This window comes from Trachypithecus francoisi, unplaced genomic scaffold (genome assembly GCF_009764315.1).
Source record: "Trachypithecus francoisi isolate TF-2019V2 unplaced genomic scaffold, Tfra_2.0 Lachesis_group5, whole genome shotgun sequence".
Lineage (NCBI taxonomy): Eukaryota > Metazoa > Chordata > Mammalia > Primates > Cercopithecidae > Trachypithecus > Trachypithecus francoisi.
In genome coordinates, this window is record NW_022681470.1 from 73,957,534 (window position 1) to 73,985,487 (window position 27,954).

A 27,954-nucleotide genomic window follows, 5' to 3' on the forward strand; every position below is an offset into this window, starting at 1 on the left:
AGGGCATATCATAACCTAGTTGTTCAGAATGACTGGCAAATTATAAAATCTCAAAAGTAGCCAGAGACAGAAGACACTACGTGGAGACCTGAAGGTAAATAAAATAGATATTTCTCATTGGAAAGAGTGAAAGCAAGAAGACAATATACTGGAACAATATACTCAAAGAAAGAAAAAACTGTCAACTGAGAATTTGAAATATAGCTTTTGAAAACAAAAACAACAAAATATATGTTTACATATATACAAAGGCTGAAAATAATTCATCACAAGCACAACTGCACTACAAAAATGTTCAAGGAAGTCCTTGTGACAGACAGAAAATGATACCAGATGGATATATGAATTTACACAAAAGAATGAAGAACACCAAAAATGGTAACTACGTGGGTTAATTTATTTGTTATTATTAGTAGTACATCTCTTTAACAATGTACTATTTAAACAAAAATCACAATAACAATGTAGTGTGGGGTTTATAATAAATGTAAGAGCAAAACATGTGAAAAGAATAGCACAGAGGTCAAAGGAAGAAACATGGAAATATATTATTGTAAATCTCAAATGATAAATGAAGAGGTAGAGTTGAATGTAGTCTGTGATAAATAAAATATAAAAAAGCAAAGAGTTATAGCTAATAAGCCAACTGAAGTCATAAAATGGAATCATACAATTTATTCAATTAGTCCAAAAGAAGGTAAAAACATGAAGAGAAATAAAACAAAAAAGATGAAATAAATAAAAAATAAATAGAAAAATGCTAGATTTAAACCTAACTATATCAATAAACACATTAAATATAAGTGGTCTAAATATTCTAATTAAAAAGTAATAGTCTATAGAATTACAGGGTATAATTCACAATAATTTATTGTATATTTTTAAATAGCTAAAAGAGATGATTTTGAATGTTTCCAATACAAATAAATGCTAAATGTTTGAAGTGGTGAATATGCTAATTATCCTAACATTGATCATTACACATTGTATATATGTATCAAAATATCACACTGCATCTCATATGTATAATTATTATGTGTCAATTAAAAGTACTAAAAGCAAAACAAAAAATTAAAAAGTAGAGATTGTTAGATTGGACAAAAAAGCAAAACTCAACTACATGTTCCCCACAAAAATAAAAATACATGAGAAAAACCCTTGTAACCTGGGTTAGTCAAAATTTTTTTCTTTTAGGTACAATATGAAAAGCATAACCCATAAAATATCAAATTAATAGACTTCATAAAAATTAAAAATGTATACTTTTTAAAAGACACTGTTGTGAGAATGAAAAGACAAGCCAACAGTAGCAGAATATATTGCAAATCATAAAATCATATAAAGGGTTTATATCTAGAACATAGAAGGAATTATCAAAACTCAAAAAGAAGAAAACAAAAAACCTAATACAAAAGTAGGCAGAAGATTAGAACAGAAACTTCAACAAGGAAGATATACGAATGAGAAATGAGCACATGAAAAGATGCTCAACATCATTAGTCATTAGCGGAATGCAAATTAAAACTACAACATACTACTACGCATCTATTAGAATGAATACAATTGAAAAGTCTGATCAAACTAAGGATTTGGAGCAAGTGTAATTCTCATACACTGTTACTGAGAGTGTAAAGTGATCCTACTTTGGAATACAAACAGCTTGACAGTTTTCTGAAAAGTTAAACATACGCTTAATATGTGATCTGCTCTGAGGTTTTTACCAAAGAGCAATGAAAGTCTATGTCCATGCAAAGACTTGTGACAGCTTCATTTTTTTTTTTTTTTTTAGATGAAGTCTTGCTCTGTTGCCCCGGCTGGAGTGCAGTGGCATGATCTTGGCTCACTGCAACCTCCATCTCCTGGGTTCAAGTGATTCTCCTGCCTCAGCCTCCTGAGTAGCTGGGATTACAAGTGCATGCCACTACACCCGGCTAATTTTTGTATTTTTAGTAGAGATGGGGTTTCACTATGTTGGCCAGGCCAGGTCTCAAACTTCTGACCTCGTGATCCCCACCAAAGCCCAGGTTAAAATAACACAAAAATCCACTGACAGTAACTGAATAAACACATTGTAGCTTATACAATTTGATGGTACTTCAGTAATAAAAAGGAACTAACTACTGATTCAATAACATGGATATATGTTAACATAATTATGCTGATTGAGACAAACCAGATAAAAAAGAATATATATGGTAGGATTTCACTTACATGAAACTCCACAAAATGCAGACTTATCCATACCAAAAAGCGGATAAGTGATTACCCTTGAGATGGGGGAAGTAGGTCAGTAAAGGGGTCAGAGAAAAGGATTATAAAAGAAAACTTTTGGGGTGAGATCCCTGTTTATGATGTTGATTTAAGGTATGGGTTTCATGGATGTATATGTATGTCAAGATGGATCCAACTGTATACTGTAATGTGTAGATTATGGTATTTCAGTTATATCTCATAGAGCTGGTACAAAAAAGATAGGATTACTGTCCCTAAGGACAGGAATTTAAAAGTTAATTATTGAGAGAAAACATGCCTACAAAATTAATGTAATGAATAAGAAGATAATATAAAGTGTTTTGTACAAAATACATGAAAAGTAGAGATCAATGATTCTCAAACTTTGAAACCCATGAGAATCACCTGGAGGGAGTGGAAAAACATAGATTGGTGTGCCCAATGCCCAGAGTTTCTGATTCAGTGGGCCTGGGATGGGGCTTAAGGATTTGCATTTCTAACAGGCTCTCTGTGAAAGGTGATGGTGCTGGTCCCAGGACCACACTTTCAGAATCATTGATATATATGAGAATTGGACAATATAGAATAAAGGGCCAATTTAGAAAAGAGAAATTATAGCATTTTTTGAAAAGCTTTCTCTTTTCCTTAAGCTCACCATGAAATAGAATTCAAGTGAATAAAATCTTATTTTATTCTCAGAATTTCTTTCCTTCAAAATTGTACTATGTTCCTACTGAAAATTCCACGTTTTTCAAGTAGATCTCATACTACCTAGTTGCAGAATTCACTGGTTTAGAGTCAGTCAATATCCTCTTAGAGAGCAATTAAATATCAAACCAGTGAATAAGTTAAGAATAGGGGGAGGGTATAGTCCAATTAGTCAAACCTTTTATTCCCACTTTCTGCCATATTTCAATTATTCTTCTCCTATACCCTTTTGAGAAACAGTTATTATTGTAGGTTTAAAATAAATAAAAGTAGTTTTTCTTTCTCGGGAGTCATGGGCTTTGTTCTTTGCTAGTCCCTCTGCGACACTTTTTGTCCTACCTGCTCACTTTCATCTGGCTAATTCTAATTTGCCTTTTAAGCCTGGGCTAGACAGTACTTATTTGCAGAACTTTTCTGGGCACACTTCACGCTCACCCTGCTGCACAGGAAGCTCGTCCTCTGTGCTCCTTGTCTCTACTGCATCCGCCATCCTGCACTAAACCATTTTATCACACTCATCCCATTTTTTCTACTTCTTAAATAATGTATTTCTCTTTAATGTAATGAAACTGCATTTGGGACATCCTGGCTTCCCTGATCCTCTCTGAGTTACACAGTGTTAGGAATAGAGAAGAAGGAGTCAGAGGTCACCAAATCTAGAATCATAAAACTGGAGAGACAGAACATGGGATGAAATTGTAAATATATAACATACACTTGCATACAGGCACATACAAACATTTGGGGGGTTGTTAATGACTTCCCTAAGGATAGTAATTTCAAGTGGCACCAATCTTTAACCCAGATTGAATCACAGGACAAATCAAGTTTCCCAATTCCTACTCATGCATTTGACATATTTATGGTCTGCTTTTATAGCTTTTGATCACAATTTCCTATGAGGCAGCTGGTCTCTAAATCAACAAGTCAGAAAAAAAAAAAAAAAAAAAAACAGCCAAAGCCCAGTCCTTTAACAAAATTATCTATTGAGGAGGTCAGCGCTGTTTGGAACACATTTAAAACATTTATGAGAGTGATTTTTTAAATGTCTGCTATTGGATGAGAGTTACATTCAAAGCTTCCAGTTGTACTTTAGAATGACACTAGACTTCTGTGGTAATGCTTCACCCAAAACAGAGATTTAAGGAAATAAGAAAACGAAAACGATACAGAAAACAAACAAACAAACAAACAAACAAAAAAAAACAACTTTACTGAAAATGTTCATTTCAACCAGAAGCAAACGTGTTCTAAGAAGTCAAAGTAGAGTTAGGAACAACTCAGTGTTTCTCTCAGGAGTAACTGTGACCTTTCACACTTGGGGGTTGATTGTCAGGGTGGAGTCACTTAGATCAACTTAAGAAGGAGGCATCTGGGGCTGCCCACCTAAGGAGATGCTTCCCAGAGGCCCAGCACGTTGGGAGAACACCCCAAGTTCTCTGGGGACGTCAGGACTTTGGGATGCAGGATCACACTGAGGAAAGTCAGCCCAGCAAAGCAGCTGATCTAGGACGTGGGCTTCTGACTTCCAGATTGTACCACCATCACAGAGGCCCATAGCTGCGGCCCACACCCAAAGGGCATAATGATTCGAGCCTTCAGCACAGCAGGAATTGACCTGGAAAGAAAGGCCTTTATTCCTCTGACAGAAAAACCTGATTCCCAAAGGAAAATGATACTTTTACCTTATTCCCTTTCTCAGTGGATCTGCATTTTCATGAATGAAGAAAAGAAAAAAGTTGAACTCTCTGACTAGGAAGGTTTCTTATTAGAAGGTTTCCAATAGGCTTCAATTTTTTAAAGCTATGCAGAAAAAAAAATTATCACAAAGGAATAAAGAGCACTAACCAAAGAAATTTCACTCTCATAGATTTCGTAGCACCTCAGAACTTCCTTTGGAAGGGAAGGACAAAGCGGCCGTTTGTTCAGCTTAGATCATTTGGATTGAGACTCATATGTTATTTTAAATGAACATTGCTCAGGTAGTTAAGCCTTAAAATCAACCATCCTTGACAACTGTCCATTTTTTTTTTTTTTTAAGTCTTACCTTAAGGGTTTAAGGAACACATTTACAAAGTATGCTGTAGTGGAAACTAGCCAAGCTTCCTACCTGGCTTCATAGCACAATTGGGACTGCTGGTCTTTGTTCATTTTTGTCTTTGAAAACTTTGTTACAATTAAAAGAGGGAAAAGTAGTAAACTTAAAAAGCAAACATGGTACACTTGTTTAGCACTTGGAACAATACAAAATTCCAATGCACATTAAAAATATAATCCAATGAATCATTTAATTTTCAAGATTTTACTTGCACCCCTTGACTAATAATGTTAAGAAGGAAAGTACTGAATTTCTCTCGTGATACTAGAACCATCTCTTACAATGGTATTCCTTTTGAGAAATCAGAACTAAAGTTTTCTTTGCATTCTCTATGTGCTGAGTCCCTATATTGGATAATATTAGCATCTTTTATAACCATACCTAATATAACGTTCTTTTTTCCTATATTGTACAAGTTCCAGAGTCTTAACGCTTTATAGTAGTGCCAACAAAAATGTTTAAGGAAAGGCCATCCAAAAGCAGACATGACATTTTGCAGAGTCTTCAGTTTATCTTTAGAATGTATAATTATAAACTGTGCTTGAAATAAGCTGCCCAGATATTTGTGTTAACACAGAAATTCTGTTACCATTAGCTCTTGCTCAGTAAATGCAAATATTGTGAACATGCTGTTTAACAGCAGCAAATATCATGTCTCTCATTTTTATGAAAAGTAATATTGTAAAACATGCTATCAAGTAATCAACATATTTATTAAACAGTTCTCCATACAAGCCATGTACGTACATACATACATTTTATTGGACAGTGTAGTAAGTGACCACAGTTGAGGTGTTCACATCCAATGTAATACATATGTACATCCCCTTTATATGGTGCAACTATAGCAATACAATGACATTTTAAAGATTGCTCTTAATGTTATTTAACTATATATGTTCTTATCAATATTGAAATATGTATTTTTAGGGGAAAGCAACAAGCATGCACATTCATTTCTACTGAAGATCTACTTTCTTAAAACAACCATATTAAAATCATATATACTAGCTCTCCCAATGTGGTAGAAATATCTATATCTCATGACATCTTTATCTTTCTTTCTTTTTTTTTCTTTGAGGCGTGCAATGGTGCAGCCTCAGCTCATTGCAGTCTTGACCTCCTAGGCTTAGGTGATCCTCCCACCTTAGCCTCCTGGGTAGCTGGGACTACAGGTACTCATCACCACACCTGGCTAATCTCTATATCTTTTAAAAGAGCTTAAAGTATGTCCATATTTCTTCCTCCACGTGGCTTTTCTTACAGTCTTCAAACTCTGGCATCTGTGATTAGATTTTCTTTCATTTTTTGATGTGGGTTTTCAAACTTAAAAAGAGAGCATAAACTAATCTCTCTTCTTTATTTTCCGCTACATAGACAGTTTTTAACTTTAAATATTTTAATTTCCATAATTATAAGTTTCTGACATTTTCTTCACCAGTCTTCAAACTGTGAAATGATGAAAAGATATATTCGGTTTTAAAAAATAAAACGATGAAACTTTGTGATCCTGGTGCTCTTCTTCAAAGACCTTTGAGTCTTCTGTTTCAGTATGTATGCAACATGCATGCTGACATGGTCTCAGGAAGTATATTAGCTGCAAGAATAACTATCATTGCATTATGCATACTGGAAAACTGAGGCATAGAACAAAATCACTTGTCCAACATCTTGTGAAAACTGTAAGTGTGCACAGAAAATAACTGAGAGGGAGACATAATTTAATTCAAATCATTTATCCAAAGAATTCTCCTTTTGCTTTGATAATATTTTTCTAACCTTTCATTTTTACACAGCCAAATTCTCAGTGATAACCAGAAAGTCAATCCAAATGTCATTATCTTAAGTTTATAATAATTTTGACGTTTGGGCAGATATTTCTCTTCATATATTTATGAAGAAAGGTTTCTCTAAGTAAATGAATATTGAAACAAATTTGCATAGGGGATATTTAACTACTTAAGATAAAATATCTTTGTGAATTCCTGTTAATTTGAAAGCAACTATTTCACTGCAGAAAAATTGATAAGCTATCATTCTTAAATTTGTAAGAAAAAAAGACTCTAAACACACTTATTAGCATGCTTTGTAAGTCCAAGTCCAATTCTGTTTATTTGAGACATTTATTTTATCTACTGTCATCTGTCCCCGACCTCTTCTCCACTAGACTGTAATTCCATGGTACTAAGGTTATTTTTTCTTGTCGGTGTAAAAATTTTATTTTCTAAATTATAATACAGCATAATGTTTTGGTGTACAGTCCTATGAATCTTGACACATGAATAGGTTAATGTAAATATCACAAGAATTGGGGTACAAAACAATTCCCTGCCCTACAAAACTCTTACTAGCAATCCTTTATAGGCAAATTGCCTGTCACCCCAACTCCTGGCAACCACTGATCTGTCTCCAGCAGTACAATTTTATCTTTTTGTGAATGTCACAAAATGGGATACCACAGTATGTCACCTTTTGAGACTGGCCTCTCACTCAGCATGAAGATTTGTCCAAATTGTTGTGTGTATTGATACTTTGTTCTTTTTCTTTTTCTTTCTTTCTTTTTTTTTTTTTTTTTTTTTTGAGACGGAGTTTCGCTCCTGTCGCCCAGGCTGGAGTGCAATGGAACGATCTGGGCTCACTGCAACCTCCGCCTCCCGAGTTCAAGTGATTCTCCTGTCTCAGCCTCCCAAGTAGCTCGGATTACAGGCATGTGCCACCATGCTCCGCTAATTTATTTGTATTTAGTAGAGATGGGGTTTCACCATGTTAGTCAAGCTGGTCACAATCTACTGATCTCAGTTGAGACACCCGCCTTGGCCTCCCAAAGTGCTGGGATTATGGGCGTGTGTCACCGCGCCAGGCAGATAGTTTGTTCTTTTTTTTTTTTTTTTTTTTTTTTCACTGTTCAAGGTTTATTGGGGTAAAGTTTTAGTTGGTATAACACTTGGATAGTTGGTTGTATTGTTTATATGTAGATCTTTTTATGTTATATGGTAATGTACACTACTGATATATATAGTTCACAAAATAAGCTCCTTTGGAACAATTACGCACAAGACATACGATACTGGATTTATACACTGGATCCCAGGATGTGACTGACTGAGAAAAAATGTTGGACTAGGCATGTTCAGTGAAGGAGCCAGGAAATTATATAACACACAGTAAACATCCACCTGGCTCAAGGAGCAAATGCAGCATGTACAGAATTGGCAGTGGTGCATCAGAACTATTTCACACTAACCAGTTTAGGACTACACAAGATTAATACCATCTAGCATCAGGATATAGCTGTGGATTTCACAAACCATTCCTATTTCTAACTTCAGGAGTTAATGCTTTTCCCAGTCCATCTTAAAATATTACTGCTTTAATTACAGATCAGATAAAAAGGACAACATGCACAACCTCCAACTAGAATCCTGTTGTAGCCTAGACAGTGAAATGCTATGACATCAGAAGACTTTAAAATTGCAGCTCTTTTTGGATTCCCCAAAGTGTATCTGCACTCTTCTTCAAACGGGCCTCCTCCTCAGGAGTCAGAGTCACCTTCACAAGGTCTGAGATTCCATTCTGTCCCAAAATGCAAGGAACACTAAGGAAGACATCATCCTTTATTCCATAGAGACCCTTAATCATGGTGGAAACTGGGTGCACTCGCCTAAGATTCTTCATTATACTCTCTGCCAAATCTGCTACAGAGAGTCCAATGGCCCACGATGTGTAGCCTTTGAGTTTGATCACCTCATAAGCACTCTCAACCACCTGCTTGTGAACCTCTTTCCACTGTTCCTTATCTTTATCAGTCCCTAAATCTGGGTGCAGAGTCTTCAGGGAGACACCAGCAACATTCATTCCACTCCATACAGGCACACTGGAATCTCCATGTTCCCCAAGGACCCACCCATGACAGCTTAATGGGTGAACTCCCAGCCTTTCCCCCATCAGGTAATGGAATCTAGCTGAATCCAGATTGCAACCACTTCCAATAACACGGTTTTTGGGAAAACCACTTATCTTCCAAGCCACGTAGGTCAAGATATCCACTGGATTTGAAACAATAAGCAACTTGCAGTTCGGGCTATATTTTACAACATTAGGAACGATGAATTTAAAGATGTTCACGTTACGCTGGACCAAATTAAGACGGCTTTCTCCCTCTTGTTGACGTGCCCCAGCCGTGATAATGACCAGCTTGGAGTTTGCAGTTACACTATAGTCTTTCCCAGAGACAATCTTGGTGTTCTAAGGAAAAGGCTGCCATGTTGGAGATCCATCATCTCTCCCTTCAATTTGTCTTCGATGACATCAACAAGAGCAAGTTCATCTGCCAAGTCCTTCATTAAGACACTGATGGCACAGGCCATGCCAACAGCACCAACCCCGACAACTGTAATCTTATTCTGGGGAGTCTGTTCTTCCTTTAGAAGATTATGAATCAGCTGATCCTTGAGAGTTGCCATATTGGACTTGGAACCAAAAGGAATCGGGAATGCAAGTCAGGCGGTCGTCCGGGACACGCGGCAATGAGATCCGGAATCGGAGGCAGTGGCTGCAGCACCTAGTTTGTTCTTTACTATTGCTGAGTAGTGTTTCATTGTATGGATGCACCACAGTTTATCTATCCATTCACCCTTGAAGGACATTCACATTATTTACAGTTTTGGACAATTACAAATAGCGCTGCTATAAACAATTACATACAGATTTTTATGTGATCATACATTTTCTATTTCTCAAACGTAGATATCCAGGAGTGGGATTTCTGCATCCTACAGTACATCATGTTTAACTTTGTTTAAAAAGGGCTGAATTCTTTTCCAGAGTGGCTGTTTCATTTTGCATTTCTATCAGCAATGTGTGCAAGTTTCAGTTGCTCTACAGTCTCTTCAGCACTTGGTATTGTCACACTTTAAAAAATTAGCCATTCTAGTGATATGCAAAAAATTTCATCAATATTTTAATATGCATTTTCCACATAACTAATGATGTTGAATGTTTTTTCATGTGTTTATATGCATTTCATATATTTCCTTTCTTAAAACGTCTGTTCAAGTCTTTTGCACATTTTAAAATTAGGTTGTTAGTTTTCTTACTACCCAGTCTTGCAAATTCCTTATTTACTTTTGTTACAAGAGCTTTGTCTGCTATGTGCTTTGCAAATATTTCCTCTCAGCAAGAGAATTGTCCTTTCATTTACTTAATAGTGAGAGTGCAAACATTTTAAATGTTGTTGGAGACCAATTTACCACTTTTTTGTTTTATGGATTATATTTTTAGTGTCATATTCAAGAACTTTTTGCCTAACCCTAGATAATGATAATTTTCTCTTACATTGTCTTCTAAACGTTTTATAGTTTTATGTTTTACTTCTAGATTTTGGTTCACTTTTAAGTTTTGAGTTAATTTTTGTATAAGATGTGAGGTTTAGGTGAAGGTTTAACTATTTCCCCCCATTGATGTTCAGTTGTTCCAATATCATTTGCTGAAAGGACAAAATTGCTTTTGTACCATTATAAAAACATTAATTGGTCATATTTGTGTGAGTTTATTTCTGGATTCTCATTGAGATTCATTGGTAATTGTCTATTTCAGTACCACATAGTCTTGATTAGTGTAGCTATATAGTAAGTCTTAAAATCAGAAAGTATGATTCCTCTAAGTTTATTCCTCTTCAAAATCAGTTCAGTTATGCTAGTTCCTTTGCCTTTCCATAAAAACTTTAGAATCAGTTTGTCGGATTCTCATTGAGATTCATTGGTAATTGTCTATTTCAGTACCACATAGTCTTGATTAGTGTAGCTATATAGTAAGTCTTAAAATCAGAAAGTATGATTCCTCTAAGTTTATTCCTCTTCAAAATCAGTTCAGTTATGCTAGTTCCTTTGCCTTTCCATAAAAACTTTAGAATCAGTTTGTCTATGTCCACAAGAACATCTTCCCTGGAATTTTATAGAAATTTCATTAAATCGGCCGGGCGCGGTGGCTCAAGCCTGTAATCCCAGCACTTTGGGAGGCCGAGACGGGCGGATCACGAGGTCAGGAGATCGAGACCATCCTGGCTAATATGGTGAAACCCCGTCTCTACTAAAAATACAAAAACTAGCCGGGCGAGGTGGCGGGCGCCTGTAGTCCCAGCTACTTGGGAGGCTGAGGCAGGAGAATGGCGGAAACCCAGGAGGCGGAGCTTGCAGTGAGCTGAGATCTGGCCACTGCACTCCAGTCCGGGCGACAGAGCGAGACTCCGCCTCAAAAAAAAAAAAAAAAAAAAAAAAAAAAAAAAAAAAAAAAAGAAATTTCATTAAATCTATTGATCAAATTGGGGAGAATTGACATCTTTATCTTGTTGAATCTTCTGATTCATGAACATAGTGTATATCTCAATTTATTTAGGTTAGATCTTCTGTGATTTATTGCATCCATATTTGTAGTTTTCAGCAATAGCTCCTGGAAATATTTTATTAAATTTATATCTATATATTTCATTTCGGGAGCTATTATAACCTTTTTAATTTTCAAAGTGCACTTTCCAATTGTACATTGCTAGTATATAGAAATGCAATGATTTTTGTATGTTAATGTAACCTGAAAAGTTGCTAAATTCACTTATTATGTCTAACAGTTTTTTGTAATTTTCTTGGGATTTTCTACGTAGAAAATCAAGTCGTCTATGTTTTATTTATTTCCAATAATCTTCTAGTACAATTTTGAATAGAAGTTTTGTAGGTAGACCTTCCTTGCTTTGTTCCTGATCACAGGGAGAAAGCATTTAGTGTTTCACCATTAACTCTAGTAGCTGTAGATATTTTGTAAATGGACTTTATCAAAATGAAGAAGTTTCATGCTATGACTACTTTGAAGATAATTTTATCATGAATAGATGTTAAAATTTGGCAAACATTTTTTTCTGCATCAATTGACACAAACCTGTCATCTGTCAATGTGTGTGTGTGTGTGTGTGTGTGTGTGTGTTTTTCTGGAGGATTACATTGATTGATATCTAATATTGAGCCACCTTTGCAATCCTAGTTTACAAAATAAACCACACTTTGTTATTACATGCTATTCATTTTACAACTTCATTTGATTTGCTAGTATTTTATTGAGAATGCTTGCATCTATGGTCATGAGACATATTGCTTTGTATTTCTCTCTCTCTTCGGTTTTGTTGTCTGGTTTTGGTATAAGGGTTACTCTTTGGAGGCCAGGGTTACTTTTCTGGCCTCATAAAATGAGCTGGGAAGTGTTCATTCTTCACCTGTTTTCTGAAGGAAATTTTTTAGGGTTGGCATTGTTTCTTCTATAATTGTTTGGTAAAATACACCAATGAAACTACCTGGGTCTGGAGATTTCTTTGGCAAAAGGATTTTTAACAATAATTCAATTTCTTTAACAGGTATTGGTTAGCCTATGTTATCTTGGTAGTACTTCATGATTTTCAAAAAATATGTTCATTCCATCTACATTGCCAAATTCCTTTACATCAAATTTTTCATAGTATTATCTTATCCTTTTTTTTTTTTTTTAATTATACTTTAAGTTCTAGGGTACATGTGCATGACTTTTATATCATGTATAACTCCCCAATGCAATCCCTCCTTCCTCCCCCCTCCCCATGATAGGCCCCAGTGTGTGATGTTCCCCTTCCCGAGTCCAAGTGATCTCATTGTTCAGTTCCCACCTATGAGTGAGAACATACGGTGTTTGGTTTTCTCTTCTTGTGATAGTTTGCTAAGAATGATGGTTTCCAGCTGCATCCATGTCCCTACAAAGGATGCAAACTCATCCTTTTTTATGGCTGCATAGTATTCCATGGTGTATATGTGCCACATTTTCTTAATCCAGTCTGTCACAGATGGACATTTGGGTTGATTCCAAGTCTTTGCTATTGTGAATAGTGCCGCAATAAACATACGTGTGCATGTGTCTTTGTAGTAGAGTAATTTATAATCCTTTGGGTATATACCCAGTAGTGGGATGGCAGGGTCATATGGTACATCTAGTTCTAGATCCTTGAGGAATCGCCATACTGTTTTCCATAACGGTTGAACTAGTTTACAATCCCACCAACAGTGTAAAAGTGTTCCTATTTCTCCACATCCTCTCCAACACCTGTTGTTTCCTGACTTCTTAATGATTGCCATTCTAACTGGTGTGAGATGGTATCTCATTGTAGTTTTGATTTGCATTTCTCTGATGGCGAGTGATGATGAGCATTTTTTCATGTGTCTGTTGGCTGTATGGATGTCTTCTTTTGAGAAATGTCTGTTCATATCCTTTCCCCACTTTTTGATGGGGTTGTTTGTTTTTTTCTTGTATATTTGTTTGAGTTCTTTGTAGATTCTGGATATTAGCTCTTTGTCAGATGAGTAGGTTGCAAAAATTTTCTCCCATTCTGTAGGTTGCCTGTTCACTCTGATGGTAGTTTCTTTAGCTGTGCAAAAGCTCTTTAGTTTAATTAGATCCCATGTGTCAATTTTTGCTTTTGCTGCCGTTGCTTTTGGTGTTTTAGACATGAAGTCCTTGCCCATGCCTATGTCCTGAATGGTACTACCTAGATTTTCTTCTAGGGTTTTTATGGTATTAGGTCTAACATTTAAGTCTCTAATCCATCTTGAATAATTTTCGTATAAGGGTAAGAAAGGATCCAGTTTCAGCTTTCTACTTATGGCTAGCCAATTTTCCCAGCACCATTTATTAAATAGGGAATCCTTTCCCCATTTCTTGTTTCTCTCAGGTTTGTCAAAGATCAGATGGCTGTAGATGTGTGGTATTATTTCTGAGGACTCTGTTCTGTTCCATTGGTCTATATCTCTGTTGTGGTACCAGTACCATGCTGTTTTGGTTACTGTAGCCTTGTAGTATAGTTTGAAGTCAGGTAGCGTGACGCCTCCAGCTTTGTCCTTTTGACTTAGGATTGTCTTGGCAATGCGGGCTCTTTTTTGGTTCCATATGAACTTCAAAGCAGTTTTTTCCAATTCTGTGAAGAAACTCATTGGTAGCTTGATGGGGATGGCATTGAATCTATAAATCACCTTGGGCAGTATGGCCATTTTCACGATATTGATTCTTCCTATCCATGAGCATGGTATGTTCTTCCATTTGTTTGTGTCCTCTTTGATTTCACTGAGCAATGGTTTGTAGTTCTCCTTGAAGAGGTCCTTTACATCCCTTGTAAGCTGGATTCCTAGGTATTTTATTCTCTTTGAAGCAATTGTGAATGGAAGTTCATTCCTGATTTGGCTCTCTGCTTGTCTGTTACTGGTGTATAAGAATGCTTGTGATTTTTGCACATTAATTTTGTATCCTGAGACTTTGCTGAAGTTGCTTATCAGCTTAAGGAGATTTTGGGCTGAGACGATGGGGTTTTCTAAATATACAATCATGTCATCTGCAAACAGGGACAATTTGACTTCTTCTTTTCCTAACTGGATACCCTTGATTTCTTTCTCTTGCCTGATTGCCCTAGCCAGAACTTCCAACACTATGTTGAATAGGAGTGTGAGAGAGGGCATCCCTGTCTTGTGCCAGTTTTCAAAGGGAATTTTTCCAGTTTTTGCCCATTCACTATGATATTAGCTGTGGGTTTGTCATAAATAGCTCTTATTATTTTGAGGTACGTTCCATTAATACCAATTTATTGAGCGTTTTTAGCATAAAGGGCTGTTGAATTTTGTCAAAAGCCTTTTCTGCATCTATTGAGATAATTATGTGGTTCTTGTCTTTGGTTCTGTTTATATGCTGGATTACGTTTATTGATTTGCAAATGTTGAACCAGCCTTGCATCCCAGGGATGAAGCCCACTTGATCATGGTGGATAAGCTTTTTGATGTGCTGCTGAATCCGGTTTGCCAGTATTTTATTGAGGATTTTTGCATCGATGTTCATCAGGGATATTGGTCTAAAATTCTCTTTTTTGTTGTGTCTCTGCCAGGCTTTGGTATCAGGATGATGTTGGCCTCATAAAATGAGTTAGGGAGGATTCCCTCTTTTTCTATTGATTGAAATAGTTTCAGAAGGAATGGTACCAGCTCCTCCTTGTACCTCTGGTAGAATTCAGCTGTGAATCCATCTGGTCCTGGACTTTTTTTGGTGGGTAGGCTATTAATTGTTGCCTCAATTTCAGAGCCTGCTATTGGTCTATTCAGGGATTCAACTTCTTCCTGGTTTAGTCTTGGGAGAGTGTAAGTGTCCAGGAAATTATCCATTTCTTCTAGATTTTCTAGTTGATTTGCGTAGAGGCATTATAGTATTCTCTGATGGTTGTTTGTATTTCTGTGGGGTCGGTGGTGATATCCCTTTATCATTTTTTATTGCGTCTATTTGATTCTTCTCTCTTTTCTTCTTTATTAGTCTAGATAGCGGTCTGTCAATTTTGTTGATCTTTTCAAAAAACCAACTCCTGGATTCATTGATTTTTTGGAGGGTTTTTTGTGTCTCTATCTCCTTCAGTTCTGCTCTGATCTTAGTTATTTCTTGCCTTCTGCTAGCTTTTGAATGTGTTTGCTCTTGCCTCTCTAGTTCTTTTAATTGTGATGTTAGAGTGTCAATTTTAGATCTCTCCTGCTTTCTCTTGTGGGCATTTAGTGCTATAAATTTCCCTCTACACACTGCTTTAAATGTGTCCCAGAGATTCTGGTATGTTGTATCTTTGTTCTCATTGGTTTCAAAGAACATCTTTATTTCTGCTTTCATTTCGTTATGTACCCAGTAGTCATTCAGGAGCAGGTTGTTCAGTTTCCATGTAGTTGAGCGGTTTTGATTGAGTTTCTTAGTCCTGAGTTCTAGTTTGATTGCACTGTGGTCTGAGAGACAGTTTGTTATAATTTCAGTTCTTGTACATTTGCTGAGGAGTGCTTTACTTCCAATTATGTGGTCAATTTTGGAATAAGTGCGATGTGGTGCTGAGAAGAATGTATATTCTGTTGATTTGGGGTGGAGAGTTCTATAGATGTCTATTAGGTCCGCTTGGTGCAGAGATGAGTTCAATTCCTGGATATCCTTGTTAACTTTCTGTCTCGTTGATCTGTCTAATGTTGACAGTGGAGTGTTGAAGTCTCCCATTATTATTGTATGGGAGTCTAAGTCTCTTTGTAGGTCTCTAAGGACTTGCTTTATGAATCTGGGTGCTCCTGTATTGGGTGCATATATATTTAGGAGAGTTAGCTCTTCCTGTTGAATTGATCCCTTTACCATTATGTAATGGCCTTCTTTGTCTCTTTTGATCTTTGATGGTTAAAGTCTGTTTTATCAGAGACTAGGATTGCAACCCCTGCTTTTTTTTGTTCTCCATTTGCTTGGTAGATCTTCCTCCATCCCTTTATTTTGAGCCTATGTATGTCTCTGCATGTGAGATGGGTCTCCTGAATACAGCAGACTGATGGGTCGTGACTCTTGATCCAGTTTGCCAGTCTGTGTCTTTTAATTGGAGCATTTAGTCCATTGACATTTAAGGTTAATATTGTTATGTGTGAACTTGATTCTGCCATTATGATATTAACTGGTTTTTTTGCTTGTTAGTTGATGCAGTTTCTTCCTAGCCTCGATGGTCTTTACATTTTGGCATGTTTTTGCAATGGCTGGTACCGGTTGTTCCTTTCCATGTTTAGGGCTTCCTTCAGGGTCTCTTGTAAGGCAGGCCTGGTGGTGACAAAATCTCTAAGCATTTGCTTATCTGTAAAGGATTTTATTTCTCCTTCACTGATGAAGCTTAGTTTGGCTGGATATGAAATTCTCGGTTGAAAATTCTTTTCTTTAAGAACGTTGAATATTGGCCCCCACTCTCTTCTGGCTTGTAGAGTTTCTGCCGAGAGGTCTGCTGTTATTCTGATGGGCTTCCCTTTGTGGGTAACCCGACCTTTCTCTCTGGCTGCCCTTAAGATTTTTTCCTTCATTTCAACTTTGGTGAATCTGGCAATTATGTGTCTTGGAGTTGCTCTTCTGGAGGAGTATCTTTGTGGCGTTCTCTGTATTTCCTGAATTTGAATGTTGGCCTGCCCTACTAGGTTGGGGAAGTTCTCCTGGATGATATCCTGAAGTGTTTTCCAACTTGGTTCCATTTTCCCCCTCACTTTCAGGCCCCCAATCAGACGTAGATTTGGTCTTTTTACATAATCCCATACTTCTTGCAGGCTTTGTTCATTTCTTTTTCTTCTTTTTTCTTTTGGTTTTCTCTTCTCGCTTCATTTCATTCATTTGATCCTCAATCGCTGATACTCTTTCCTCCAGTTGATCGAGTCGGTCACCGAAGCTTGTGCATTTGTCACGTATTTCTCGTGTCATGGTTTTCATCTCTGTCATTTCGTTTATGATCTTCTCTGCATTAATTAGTCTAGCTGTCAATTCTTCCACTTTTTTTTCAAGATTTTTAGTTTCTTTGCGCTGGGTACGTAATTCCTCCTTTAGCTCTGAGAGGTTTGATGGACTGAAGCCATCTCATCTCGTCAAAGTCATTCTCTGACCAGCTTTGATCCGTTGCTGGCGATGGGCTGCGCTCCTTTGCAGGGGGAGATGCGCTCTTATTTTTTGAATTTCCAGCTTTTCTGCCCTGCTTCTTCCCCATCTTTGTGGTTTTATCTGTCTCTGGACTTTGATGATGGTGACGTACTGATGGGGTTTTGGTATAGGTGTCCTTCCTGTTTGATAGTTTTCCGTCTGACAGTCAGAAGGACTGTCTGTTGGTCTGTTAGAGATTGCTTGATGTCCACTCCAGACCCTGTTTGCCTGGGTATCAGCAGAAGAGGTTGCTGAAGATAGAATATTGCTGAACAGCGAGTGTACCTGTCTGATTCTTTCTTTGGAAGTTTCCTCTCAGGGGTGACGCCACCCTGTGAGGTGTGGGGTGTCAGACTGCCCCTAGTGGGGGATGTCTCCCAGCTAGGCTACTCAGGGGTCAGGGACCCACCTGAGCAGGCAGTCTGTCTGTTCTCAGATCTCAACCTCCGCGTTAGGAGATCCACGGCTCTCCCCAAAGCTGTCAGACAGAGTCGTTCGGGTCTGCAGCGGCCCCGCTCTTTCCCCTAATGGACTGCAGCTGTGCGCTGTCCGCAGCGGTAGAGTCTACAGAGACAGGCAGGCTTCCTTGAGCTGCTGTGAGCTCCACCCAGTTCGAGCTTCCCAGCGGCTTTGTTTACCTACTTAAGCCTCAGCAATGGCGGGCGCCCCTCCCCCAGCCTCGCTGCTGCCTTGCGGATGGATAGATCCCCGCAGACGGCTGTGTTAGCAGTGAGGGAGGCTCCGTGGGCGTGGGACCCTCCCGGCCAGGTGTGGGATATATTCTCCTGGTGTGCCTGTTTCCTTAAAGCGCAGTATTGGGGTGGGAGTTACCCGATTTTCCAGGTGGTGTGTGTCTCAGTTCCCCTGGCTAGGAAAAGGGATTTCCTTCCCCCTTGCGCTTCCAGGTGAGGCGATGCCTCGCCCTGCTTCAGCTCACGCTGGTCAGGCTGCAGCAGCTGACCCGCACCGATTGTCCGGCACTCCCTAGAGAGATGACCCCAGTACCTCAGTTGAAAATGCAGAAATCACCGGTCTTCTGTGTCGCTCGCGCTGGGAGTTGGAGACTGGAGCTGTTCCTATTCGGCCATCTTGCTCCGCCCCCATCTTATCCTTTTAATGGTTGTAGGATCTGTAGTGATATCCCCTATTTATTCCTGATATTGACAATTTGTATATTTCAATTTTTCTTCTTGCTAGAAGTTTATCAATTGTATTGATTTCTAAAACCATGCTCATTGTTTTTACTGATTTTATCTATTGTCTTTCTGATTTAAACTATTAATTTATGCTTATATATTTATGATTATACTCTTCATTCTACTTACTTTCAGTTTATTTTGCTCTTCTTTTTCTATTTTATTAAGGTAGAAACTTAACTGAAGATCTTTCTTATTTTCTAAGAGTATATAATGCTATAAGCTTTCCCTGTAAGCACTGCTTTAGCTGTATCACGGACATTTTAATATGCATATTTTCATTTTCATTCAGTTAAAAATACTTTCTAATTTCCCCTGAGACTTCATCATTGACCATGGATTATTTAGGAATGCATTGTCAAATATTTGTTCAGACATTTTCCAATCTTTCTTTTATTCTCTTATACATTAATTTTGTGAGGTCAGAGAACATATTTTATATTATTTCATTTCTTTGCATTTTAAACATTGGTTTTATGATCTAGGATATAGTCCATCTTAATGAATGTTCCATGCTCCCTTGAAAAGCATGTGTATTTTCCTGTTACTGGGTGGAGTGCTCTACAAATATCAATTAAATTCAATTGGTTGATGGTGTTGTTCAGTTCTTCTACAGTCTTGATTATTTTTTCTCTCTTAGTTTTAACTATTATAAAAAGAGGAGTTTTGAAGTCTCTACTATAATTGTCAACGTGCCTATTTCTACTCTCAGTTCTGTTAGTTTTTGCTTTCTGTATTTTCAGTGCGCATTTAGAATTGTCACATATGTTTGGTGAATTGATTCCTTTATCAATATGTAGAAAACTTATCATCCTATAGTCCCCCTTCATCCTTTCCTCTTTATGTTATAGTTGCCATATATATTATATCTATATACATTGAAAACTCCATCATTCAATGTTAAATGTTTTGCTTTAAATTATCAAATGAATTTTACAGAACTCAAGAGGAAAAGAATAGTCTATTATATGTACTCCAGTACTTACTATTTCTTTTGCTGTTCTTTCATCCTTGTTCCAAATTTCCTTCTGGTATTATTTTTCTATCTATCTATTTTATTCTTCTATCTGAAAAATTTCCTTTAGAAATTATCTTAGAGCTGACTTGCTGGCAACAAATTCTCTTAATTCTCCTTCATCTGAGGATGTCTTTAGTTCACCTTCATTTCTCAGCAGTATTTTTGCTGAATATAGAATTCTGGTTTGGCAGTTCTTTTCAGCACCTTAAAATATGTGTCACTTCCTTCTACCCTCTATTGTTTCTGATGAGAAATCCACAGTCATTTAAATTGTTCCTATATAGGAAATGCATAATTTATCTCTGTCCTTGTTCAATATTTTTTGTCTTTATTTTTGTAGCATTTTGATTATGATGTGTCTGAACATGTATTTATTTGGACTCATACTGTTTGATTTTCACTGATCCTGAATCTATGGGTTTTCTTTCTCCTACTGTTGGAAGTTTTTGGCCATTATTTCTTCAAGTGTGTTTTAGCACCACACTATTTGTCATCCCATTCTAGAACTCCTATGATGCAAAAGTTAACGCTTTTTTTAAAAATTGTACCACACATCTTTGAGACTGTTTATGTTTTCTCCCAGTCTGTTTTTTCTCTATCAGAGAAATCTTTATCAGATTGGATAATTTCTATTAATTTATTTTCATGTTTACTGATTCTTTCCTCTTCCATTGCCATTTTGCTATTGAGCAGATCCAATAAGATTTTTATTGTGAGTTATCATATCCTTCAATTCTAAAATTTCCATTTGATTTTTCTTCCTATTTCTTATTTCCTATTGCTGAGGTTTTCTATTTTAACTTTGTTTCAGGAGTGTTTGTGATGCTTGTTGGAACATTTTTTTATAATGGTTTCTCTAAAAGACTGTTAGAAAAATCCAACATTTGTATCTTCTAAACATCAGTATCTGTTCATTGTCTTCTTGATGTAGGTTGAAATTTTTCTGGTTTTTCTTACGCCATATAACTTTGGATAGTATCTGGGACAATTTTAATGTGTTTCGAGACTATGTGTCTTGCTTAACTCTCATGGAACATGTGATACTTTTGTTTTACCAACCAATCAAATTGATGAGTTTCAGTCCACAAGTTCCAACTGATCTCAGGGTTGTGGTTTCAAAATTAGGTCAGTTTTCAAAGTTTTTGCTGTTATTCAGATTTTTCCTGTGTGTGTGCCATCCAGTGTCTAGTATGGTGATAGGTACAGGTGGATCTGTTGGTTTAATTCTGGAAGTTTTTGATATGCTTAAATTAGGATTGGATTCTCACTCCACTGGTGAGTCCAAGACTTCATAAACATCTTTTTTCTTTTTTGATTCTTGTCACTCAGGCTGGAATGCAATGGCGTGATCTTGGCTTACTGCAACCTCTGCCTCCCGGGTTCAAGCAATTCTCCTGCCTCAGCCTCCTGAGTAGCTGGGATTACAGGTGCCAGCCAGCACGCCTGGCTAATTTTTGTATTTTTAGTAGAGATGGGGTTTTGCCACATTGGCTAGGCTGGTCTCGAACTTCTGACCTCAGGTGATCCATCTGCCTCAGTCCCCATCAAAGTGCTGGGATTACAGGCATGAGCCACCAGGCCTGGCCAGGAGTTCATAAAAATCTTTATGAGGTCCCTTTGCCAAGCTGTTAACCAACTGGATTCTCCTATTTTCTACTTTCTTGAGCTCCTCTTTTCAGTCCTCCAATTAGAAATCTGGGGCTTTAGTTACCCTACTCAGCCACATATGCCCACATTCTTCCCACACAGTGCAAGGAGAGACAGAGACAGAGAGGGAAAGTAACATGGATGTGCTCCACCCTCTTGGGACCACTGAAATGAGAAGAAGTCTCCTCTTCCTCAGACATCTGGCCCCTGTAGGCACCTGTTGCCATCATTGTTAGCACCTGGGGCCAGGGTGCAAGGAACAGAGAAAAAAGAAGAGAGTGACAGGAGAGAAGGAAAGGAAGGGAGGGAAGGGGAGAGGAGGAGAGGGGAGGGGAGAGGAGGAGAAGGGAGGGGAGGGGAGGGAAGGAGAGAGGGGGAGGGAGGGAGGGAAGAAAGAAAGGAAGGAAGGAGGAAGGGCCACTCTCTGCCTCTACCACTCCTCAAGCCAAACCAGAGGTCTTCTCCTGAAGCTCTCTCTGTCCACTTCTGGGTTTCAACTATGAGATCAGGCTACAAGCTACCAGAATCGGAACAATGATAAACTCACCACAAGCTTAGGGGTATTTCCAGCTCTGATCTCCTACTCTTTACCTTTCAAAATTCTCACATAGTGACTCTGAATTCTGTCCAGCTCTTGTAGCTGAAATTCAGTGAGAGACATCGGGTGAATTGTGCTTATTCCATTATATCCAAAACCAAAACTCAGGTAAAAAAATATCAAATTCCAAACTGAATTTATTATGCAGACAAAATATAAGAAATAAAACTACTATAAAGTTTGAAGAATAATATAATAAATACCAGTGTACTCTCATCTAAGTTAAAAACAACACACAAACTCTTCCCGGAGAAGCTCTTGTGTCTTCCATGACTAGACTTCTTCCTTCTACACAGAGGTAATCAGTAACTTGAAATTAAAGGCAACCATTCTCTTGTATCCCTTTATAGTTTTACCATTTTAGTATATAACTCTGTGATGATTAATATTGAATGCCAACTTAATTTGATTGAAGGATGCAAAGTATTGTTCCTGGGTGTGTCTGTGAGGTTGTTGTCAATGGAGACTAACATTTGAGTCAGTGGAAAGGGAGAGGCAGACCCACCCTCAAACTGGGTGGGCACATCTAATCAGCTGCCAGCACACCTAGAATAAAGCAGGCAGGAGAAGATGGAAGAGTAGACTTGTTGAGTCTTCTGGCCTTCATCTTTCTCCCATGCTGGATACTTCCTGCCCTTGAATATCAGACTGCAAGTTCTTCAGCTTTTGGACTCTTGGACTTATTCCAGTGGTTTGCCAAGGGCTCTTGAGCCTTTGATCACAGACTGAAGGCTGCACAGTCGGCCTCCCTACTTTTAAGGTTTGGGGATTCGAACTGATCCACCACTGGTTTCCTTAAACTTTAACTTGCAGACTGCCAATGGTGTGACTTCACTTTGTGATCATATGAGTCAATTCTCCTTAATAAGCTCCCTTTCTTATATACATGTATCCTATTAATTCTCCTCCTCTAGAGAACCCTACTACAAGCCCTGAAAAAGACACTGTTTGGCCTTTACTTTTTACATTTTAGCTTTTTAAAATTAAATATTATACAGAAAAGTGCACAGATCGTACTTTCAGAAGTTGAATAATTATCCCAAAGTGAACGCATTTTTTATCCATTACCTGATCCACATATAAAGTATCACCAGCACTCCAGCGTCCCCTCAGACCCTCTACATCACTATTTCTACCTTCTTCCACAAAGGTAACCATGATGCTAACTTCTAATATCTCAGATTATTTAATCTGTGTCTGAACTTCACATGAATAGAAACCTACAGAATTCATGTTATATGTTTAGCTTCTCCCTGAGGTTACATTTATGAGATCCAACCTTACTGCATATAGCACAGTGGTTTATTTTCATTGCCATATAGTATTCCTATATATGAATTCTATATTATATTTATTTATACTCATTTATTACTTCATTCTCATGTTGATGAAAATTTGGGTTTATTCCAGTTTTTTGTTGTTATAAATAATATTATGAAGATATTTTGTACGTATCTTTTGGTGCATATTCTGTTGGGTGTATACCTGCAAGTGGAACTGCTGGGTCACAGGCTATGCATATGTTCAGCATTAGTACATATTACCAGTTTTCCAGAGTGGTTTTCCCAGTCTACACTCCCACCAGCAGATATGAGCTTTCTAGTTCCAGAAGGAAGGTATTTTTTAAGACGGAAACAGCCTTATTTAGAGGGAAATGTCATCATCTAGAATGGATATCAGGCAAAAAATGAAAAACTATAATAACAATGCTCCCTAGACTTTTCTTAAACTTGGCCCTTCAGGCTTATGACCAATGTAATCGTTGGAAGATGCCCTTCTAAACTGATAACGCTGAAGGCATAGAAGAAATAAGAAAAGCCTTAAAATATGAAATAAAATAAAGGTACATGTTTCCTGGAACAGTACAATCTTGGATTATCCCACACAGAGATTAAATATTATTTTCTGATGAGATTTTTTTTTTAACTGCAAGGGCTGCAACCTTTAATTAAATGGTTCAAAGAGACCCACTAGCTCTTAAAATATATGCACTACAAACATTTTTGAAAAGTTTTAAATAACAAATAGTCACATATATAAAGTTATGAGCTACCTTTCATTATTGACATTCTGAAGGAAATCTATGGGTCTGGCTGGGGAATGTTTTTGAAAGTCTCAAAATGCCCTACCTGCCACACAAGAATCCCCATAAGCCTGTTATAATGTCAGAAATTTCTACTATAATTCCCATTTGTATTAAAGACCAATCGATCATTATATCTAGAAATATATATTTCCAGGGCGGTGGAAAAAACAGAAAGCAAATCTATTTTTATTTTTTTTCTAAAACGATAATATCATTTTTGTCATAACTTAGTTGTTTCAGGAGTGATCAATCAATGCTGAGGCATTTGTACACTTGCATCTTATGGTTTTGGAAATTATGAGATGATTGATTACGGGCAGTATTATTCATAGAACCCATAGAACCTATTGTTCAGTCATGAGATAACTGACCTGAAGCAGATTTAACCAGCACTGTGTCATAAGGCTGCAGTCCACTGACCTACCCACAGTCATGTTAAATGCTCAACCTGAAACAATATGTAGCTTGGTTAAATACTTTACACCTTTAAATAGAATCATTTTGAACAAAAACAAATGCATAGTGTCAAAGATGAAGGAAAGCACTTTTCAAACTTTCCCAAGTAATGTTAATGTGTTGTCCGATTCGAGAAACTCTTCACTAATGTGTGTGTGTGTGTGTGTGTGTGTGTGTGTGTGTGATCTATGAAGCATGGAAGGATAAAAATGTAAACAACACTACCATAAAACAATATTTGCCCTAATGAAAACCTTACTCTAGTAGAAAAGCAATACATGTTAATACTCTGCTCAGATCCCCCAATTGTACCTACCATGTTTCACTATAATTATTTATGCATTTGTCTCATTCACTATACTATGAACTCCTTATGGATAGTAATCATTCTTAACCCACGACCTGTACCATCCTCATTGTTGGTCTGTGCAAGACTCATCTCATGTTATATATTTGTTCTCATTCCCCTCCCACAAAACTGCAAGTATTCTCATTCATATGTGTTAGGTATTCTTGCAAAGTATGCAATGCTATTTTATATGTATATTGTTTTGTTTGTTTGTTCATTTATTTGTTTGTTTTGAGACAGAGTCTCATTCTGTCACCCAGGCTGGAGTGCAATGGTGCAATCTCAGCTCACTGCAACCTCTGCCTCCCGGATTCAAGCAATTCTTCTGCCTCCATCTCCTGAGTAGCTGGGACTACAGGCACGCGCCACCAAGCCCGGCTAATTTTTTTGTATTTTTCAGTAGAGACAGGGTTTCACCATATTGCCCAGGCTGTCTCGAACTCCAGATCTTGTGATCCACCTGCCTCGGCCTCCCAAAGTGCTGGGATTACAGGCGCCAACATATACATACAGGTGGATCACTGTGCCCGGCCTATATGTGTTTTTAATATATGTAAATGGTATTGTGTTATGTAATCCATTATGTTTCCTTATTTTTTTCATTCAGCACTATGCTTTACAGATCCATCCACATTTGCTATGTACACACATTGACCACTACTTCTAATCTCTGAGCAGTACTCCACATGTACACCTACCAAGTTCTATGTATCCATTCGTCCAGTGATGGACACACCTGCTCCTTAATACTACAATAAACACCATTGCATGAATGTCATGGACAGTGTGAGAAGTTCATTGGGAGGCATATCAGGAATAAAACTGCTGGGTCATGCAGAATGCATATACTGGCTACAGCAGTCTACACTTCCACAACCTATGTGAGGAGTCTCAAAGTTCCACATTTTTGCCAACATGGTGTTATATAATACATATTTCTAATTTTTACTTAATTCATGTTGTTGGAATTTGGATTTCACTTATTGAGTTTAAGCACTAACTATGCCAGCTATTTCTTTAGGATTCTTCTGTAAATTGCCGGATCATATACTTTGCCTACCTTTTAAGTTGAGACTGCTATCTTTTTCTTCTTAATTTATAGGGCTTCTTTTTATACACTAAATATTAATCCCTCATCAGTATTAGGCACTGTAAGTAATTTGTTTTGTTCTCTTGAGTATTATCTTTAATATATTCATCATTAAATATAAATACTTAAATTTTATATAAATAATTTAATCAATGTCTGCCTTAATTTATGCCTTTGAGATTTAAAAAAACTCCTTTTCCATTTGTAGATCATGAAGATATTCTCCTGCATTTTCTTCTATTACTTTTATATTACGTTTATCTGTATAATACATCTGGAGGTTGTCTTTGTAAGAGGCATTAGGAAGAAACCCGGTTTTGTTTTCCTCCATGTAGTAACATTTTCAAAAAGCAATAATACACAGTCTGTCTTTTCTCCATTAATTTTTCGGTACCACTTTTAGTAAATACTAGGTTTTCACAATTTATGTTACTCTGTGCTTTTATTCAGTACTATTGGTTGCATGTCTTTTCAAAATGTTCAAAATAGGCTGTTGAAGACTACTGTTCAAAATACTAAAAAATACTGCAAAAGTATTAAATTATAACTTGATAAAAGTATGGATAAATGGCTAGGACATCTTTATTCTTCCACATAAATGTCAGATTTACACATAGTATTTATCCTTATATTTCCTCATACATGGCATAGTGCCTGAGACAAAATAGGCCAAAGAATATATTTTTGAATAAAAAAGATTAAATTACAACTATATAGATGGACAAAAAAGCACTAGGTGAGCATAGCGGCCAAAGACTACATGTGAGATGAGAGAAACTGGTTTTTAACTAACAATTTGGCTTTAGCACAGATAGTTTAGTTCTAGAGGTAAATAGGTGAACATGTAGCTACTGAAATATAGTCCATTTATGTAATTCTTCAGCAAATCTGCTTTGCCATCTGTCTTTGTCTCTAAATAACTTGGAGTTCAAGAGTTTACAGGGGGTTGCACTGAAGCTCAACTTTTTGGTAAATGGTTATGGAGCACTGAACTCGCTCTCAAAAGAACAAACAAACAAAACAGGGCTGACTTCCTGTCCACTGCAATTCATCTCTCTCTGCAATTGCCATGACAGTCTCTGATTACTGATATTATTATCCCCAGAAGATGGTTCATGGAAATTCTCATCCCCTGCTAGGCTGTCCTAGTTTCATAAAGTGAAAATCTGGTCGGCTTACTCTTGAGGGGAAAAAAAGGCCACCAAACAAAAAAAAGAAGAAGAAAAAGGCTGTTTAAAAAAGATACCAGCTGCTACGATGCTGCATTAATGCAAACACAGCAGAGTGAAGAGAGGATCTCTATTTTGCTGTTTCATTTCTCTTCTTCTTTTCTACTCCTTTAGTGACAATATCACCAGAGAGTTAATGAAAGCACTGTTGTAGAATTTTCTGAACAATAAAATAGCTACCCTCCATAATTACCTCAATTCCAATATCATCCTCCCTCTAAAGTAGGATAATTTAGCAGCAGTCTTCCCTCTTTTAATCTGTCTCCATCTCCCACCGCCCTTTTCCAAATATGGTATACATATGTGTAGCTACACCACATTTAAACTTGCAAAATATCTTGGTGGCACCAATGAAATCAATAAAACATCACTAACTAGGATGTCCTGAACTTTCTATTTGTGAACTATATAGATAGTTGTTAATATTAAATGTCTTTGTATCAACAAGGTATGCATTTATTTAAAAAGATTGTAATTAAAAGTAAACTACTTCAAAAAAAGATAAACTAGGCTGGGCATGGTGGCTCACGTCTGTAATCCCAGCACTTTGGGAGGCCCAGGCGGTCAGATCACAAGGTCAGGAGATCGAGACCATCCTGGCTAACATGGTGAAACCCCATCTCTACTAAAAATGCAAAAAAATTAGCCGGGCATGGTGGCGGATGCCTGTAGTCCCAGCTACTCAGGAGGCTGAGGCAGGAGAATGGCGTGAACCTGGGAGGCGGAGCTTGCAGTGAGCAGAGATTGTGCCA

General features: G+C 37.3%; 2 protein-coding genes across 6 annotated transcripts in view; both read right to left on the bottom strand.

Annotated features, from left to right (window-relative positions):
• ESRRG (estrogen related receptor gamma) overlaps positions 1-27,954 on the bottom strand; it is a 657,690-nt gene that overhangs the window by 368,082 nt on the left and 261,654 nt on the right. The gene's annotated exons all lie outside the window — the stretch shown is intronic.
• Positions 7,914-9,596, bottom strand: LOC117076842 (L-lactate dehydrogenase A chain-like). Its single transcript, XM_033200766.1, is given in 2 exon segments — positions 7,914-9,282; positions 9,285-9,596. Coding segments are annotated over 2 exon segments (996 nt in total). The 5' UTR covers positions 9,502-9,596; the 3' UTR covers positions 7,914-8,503.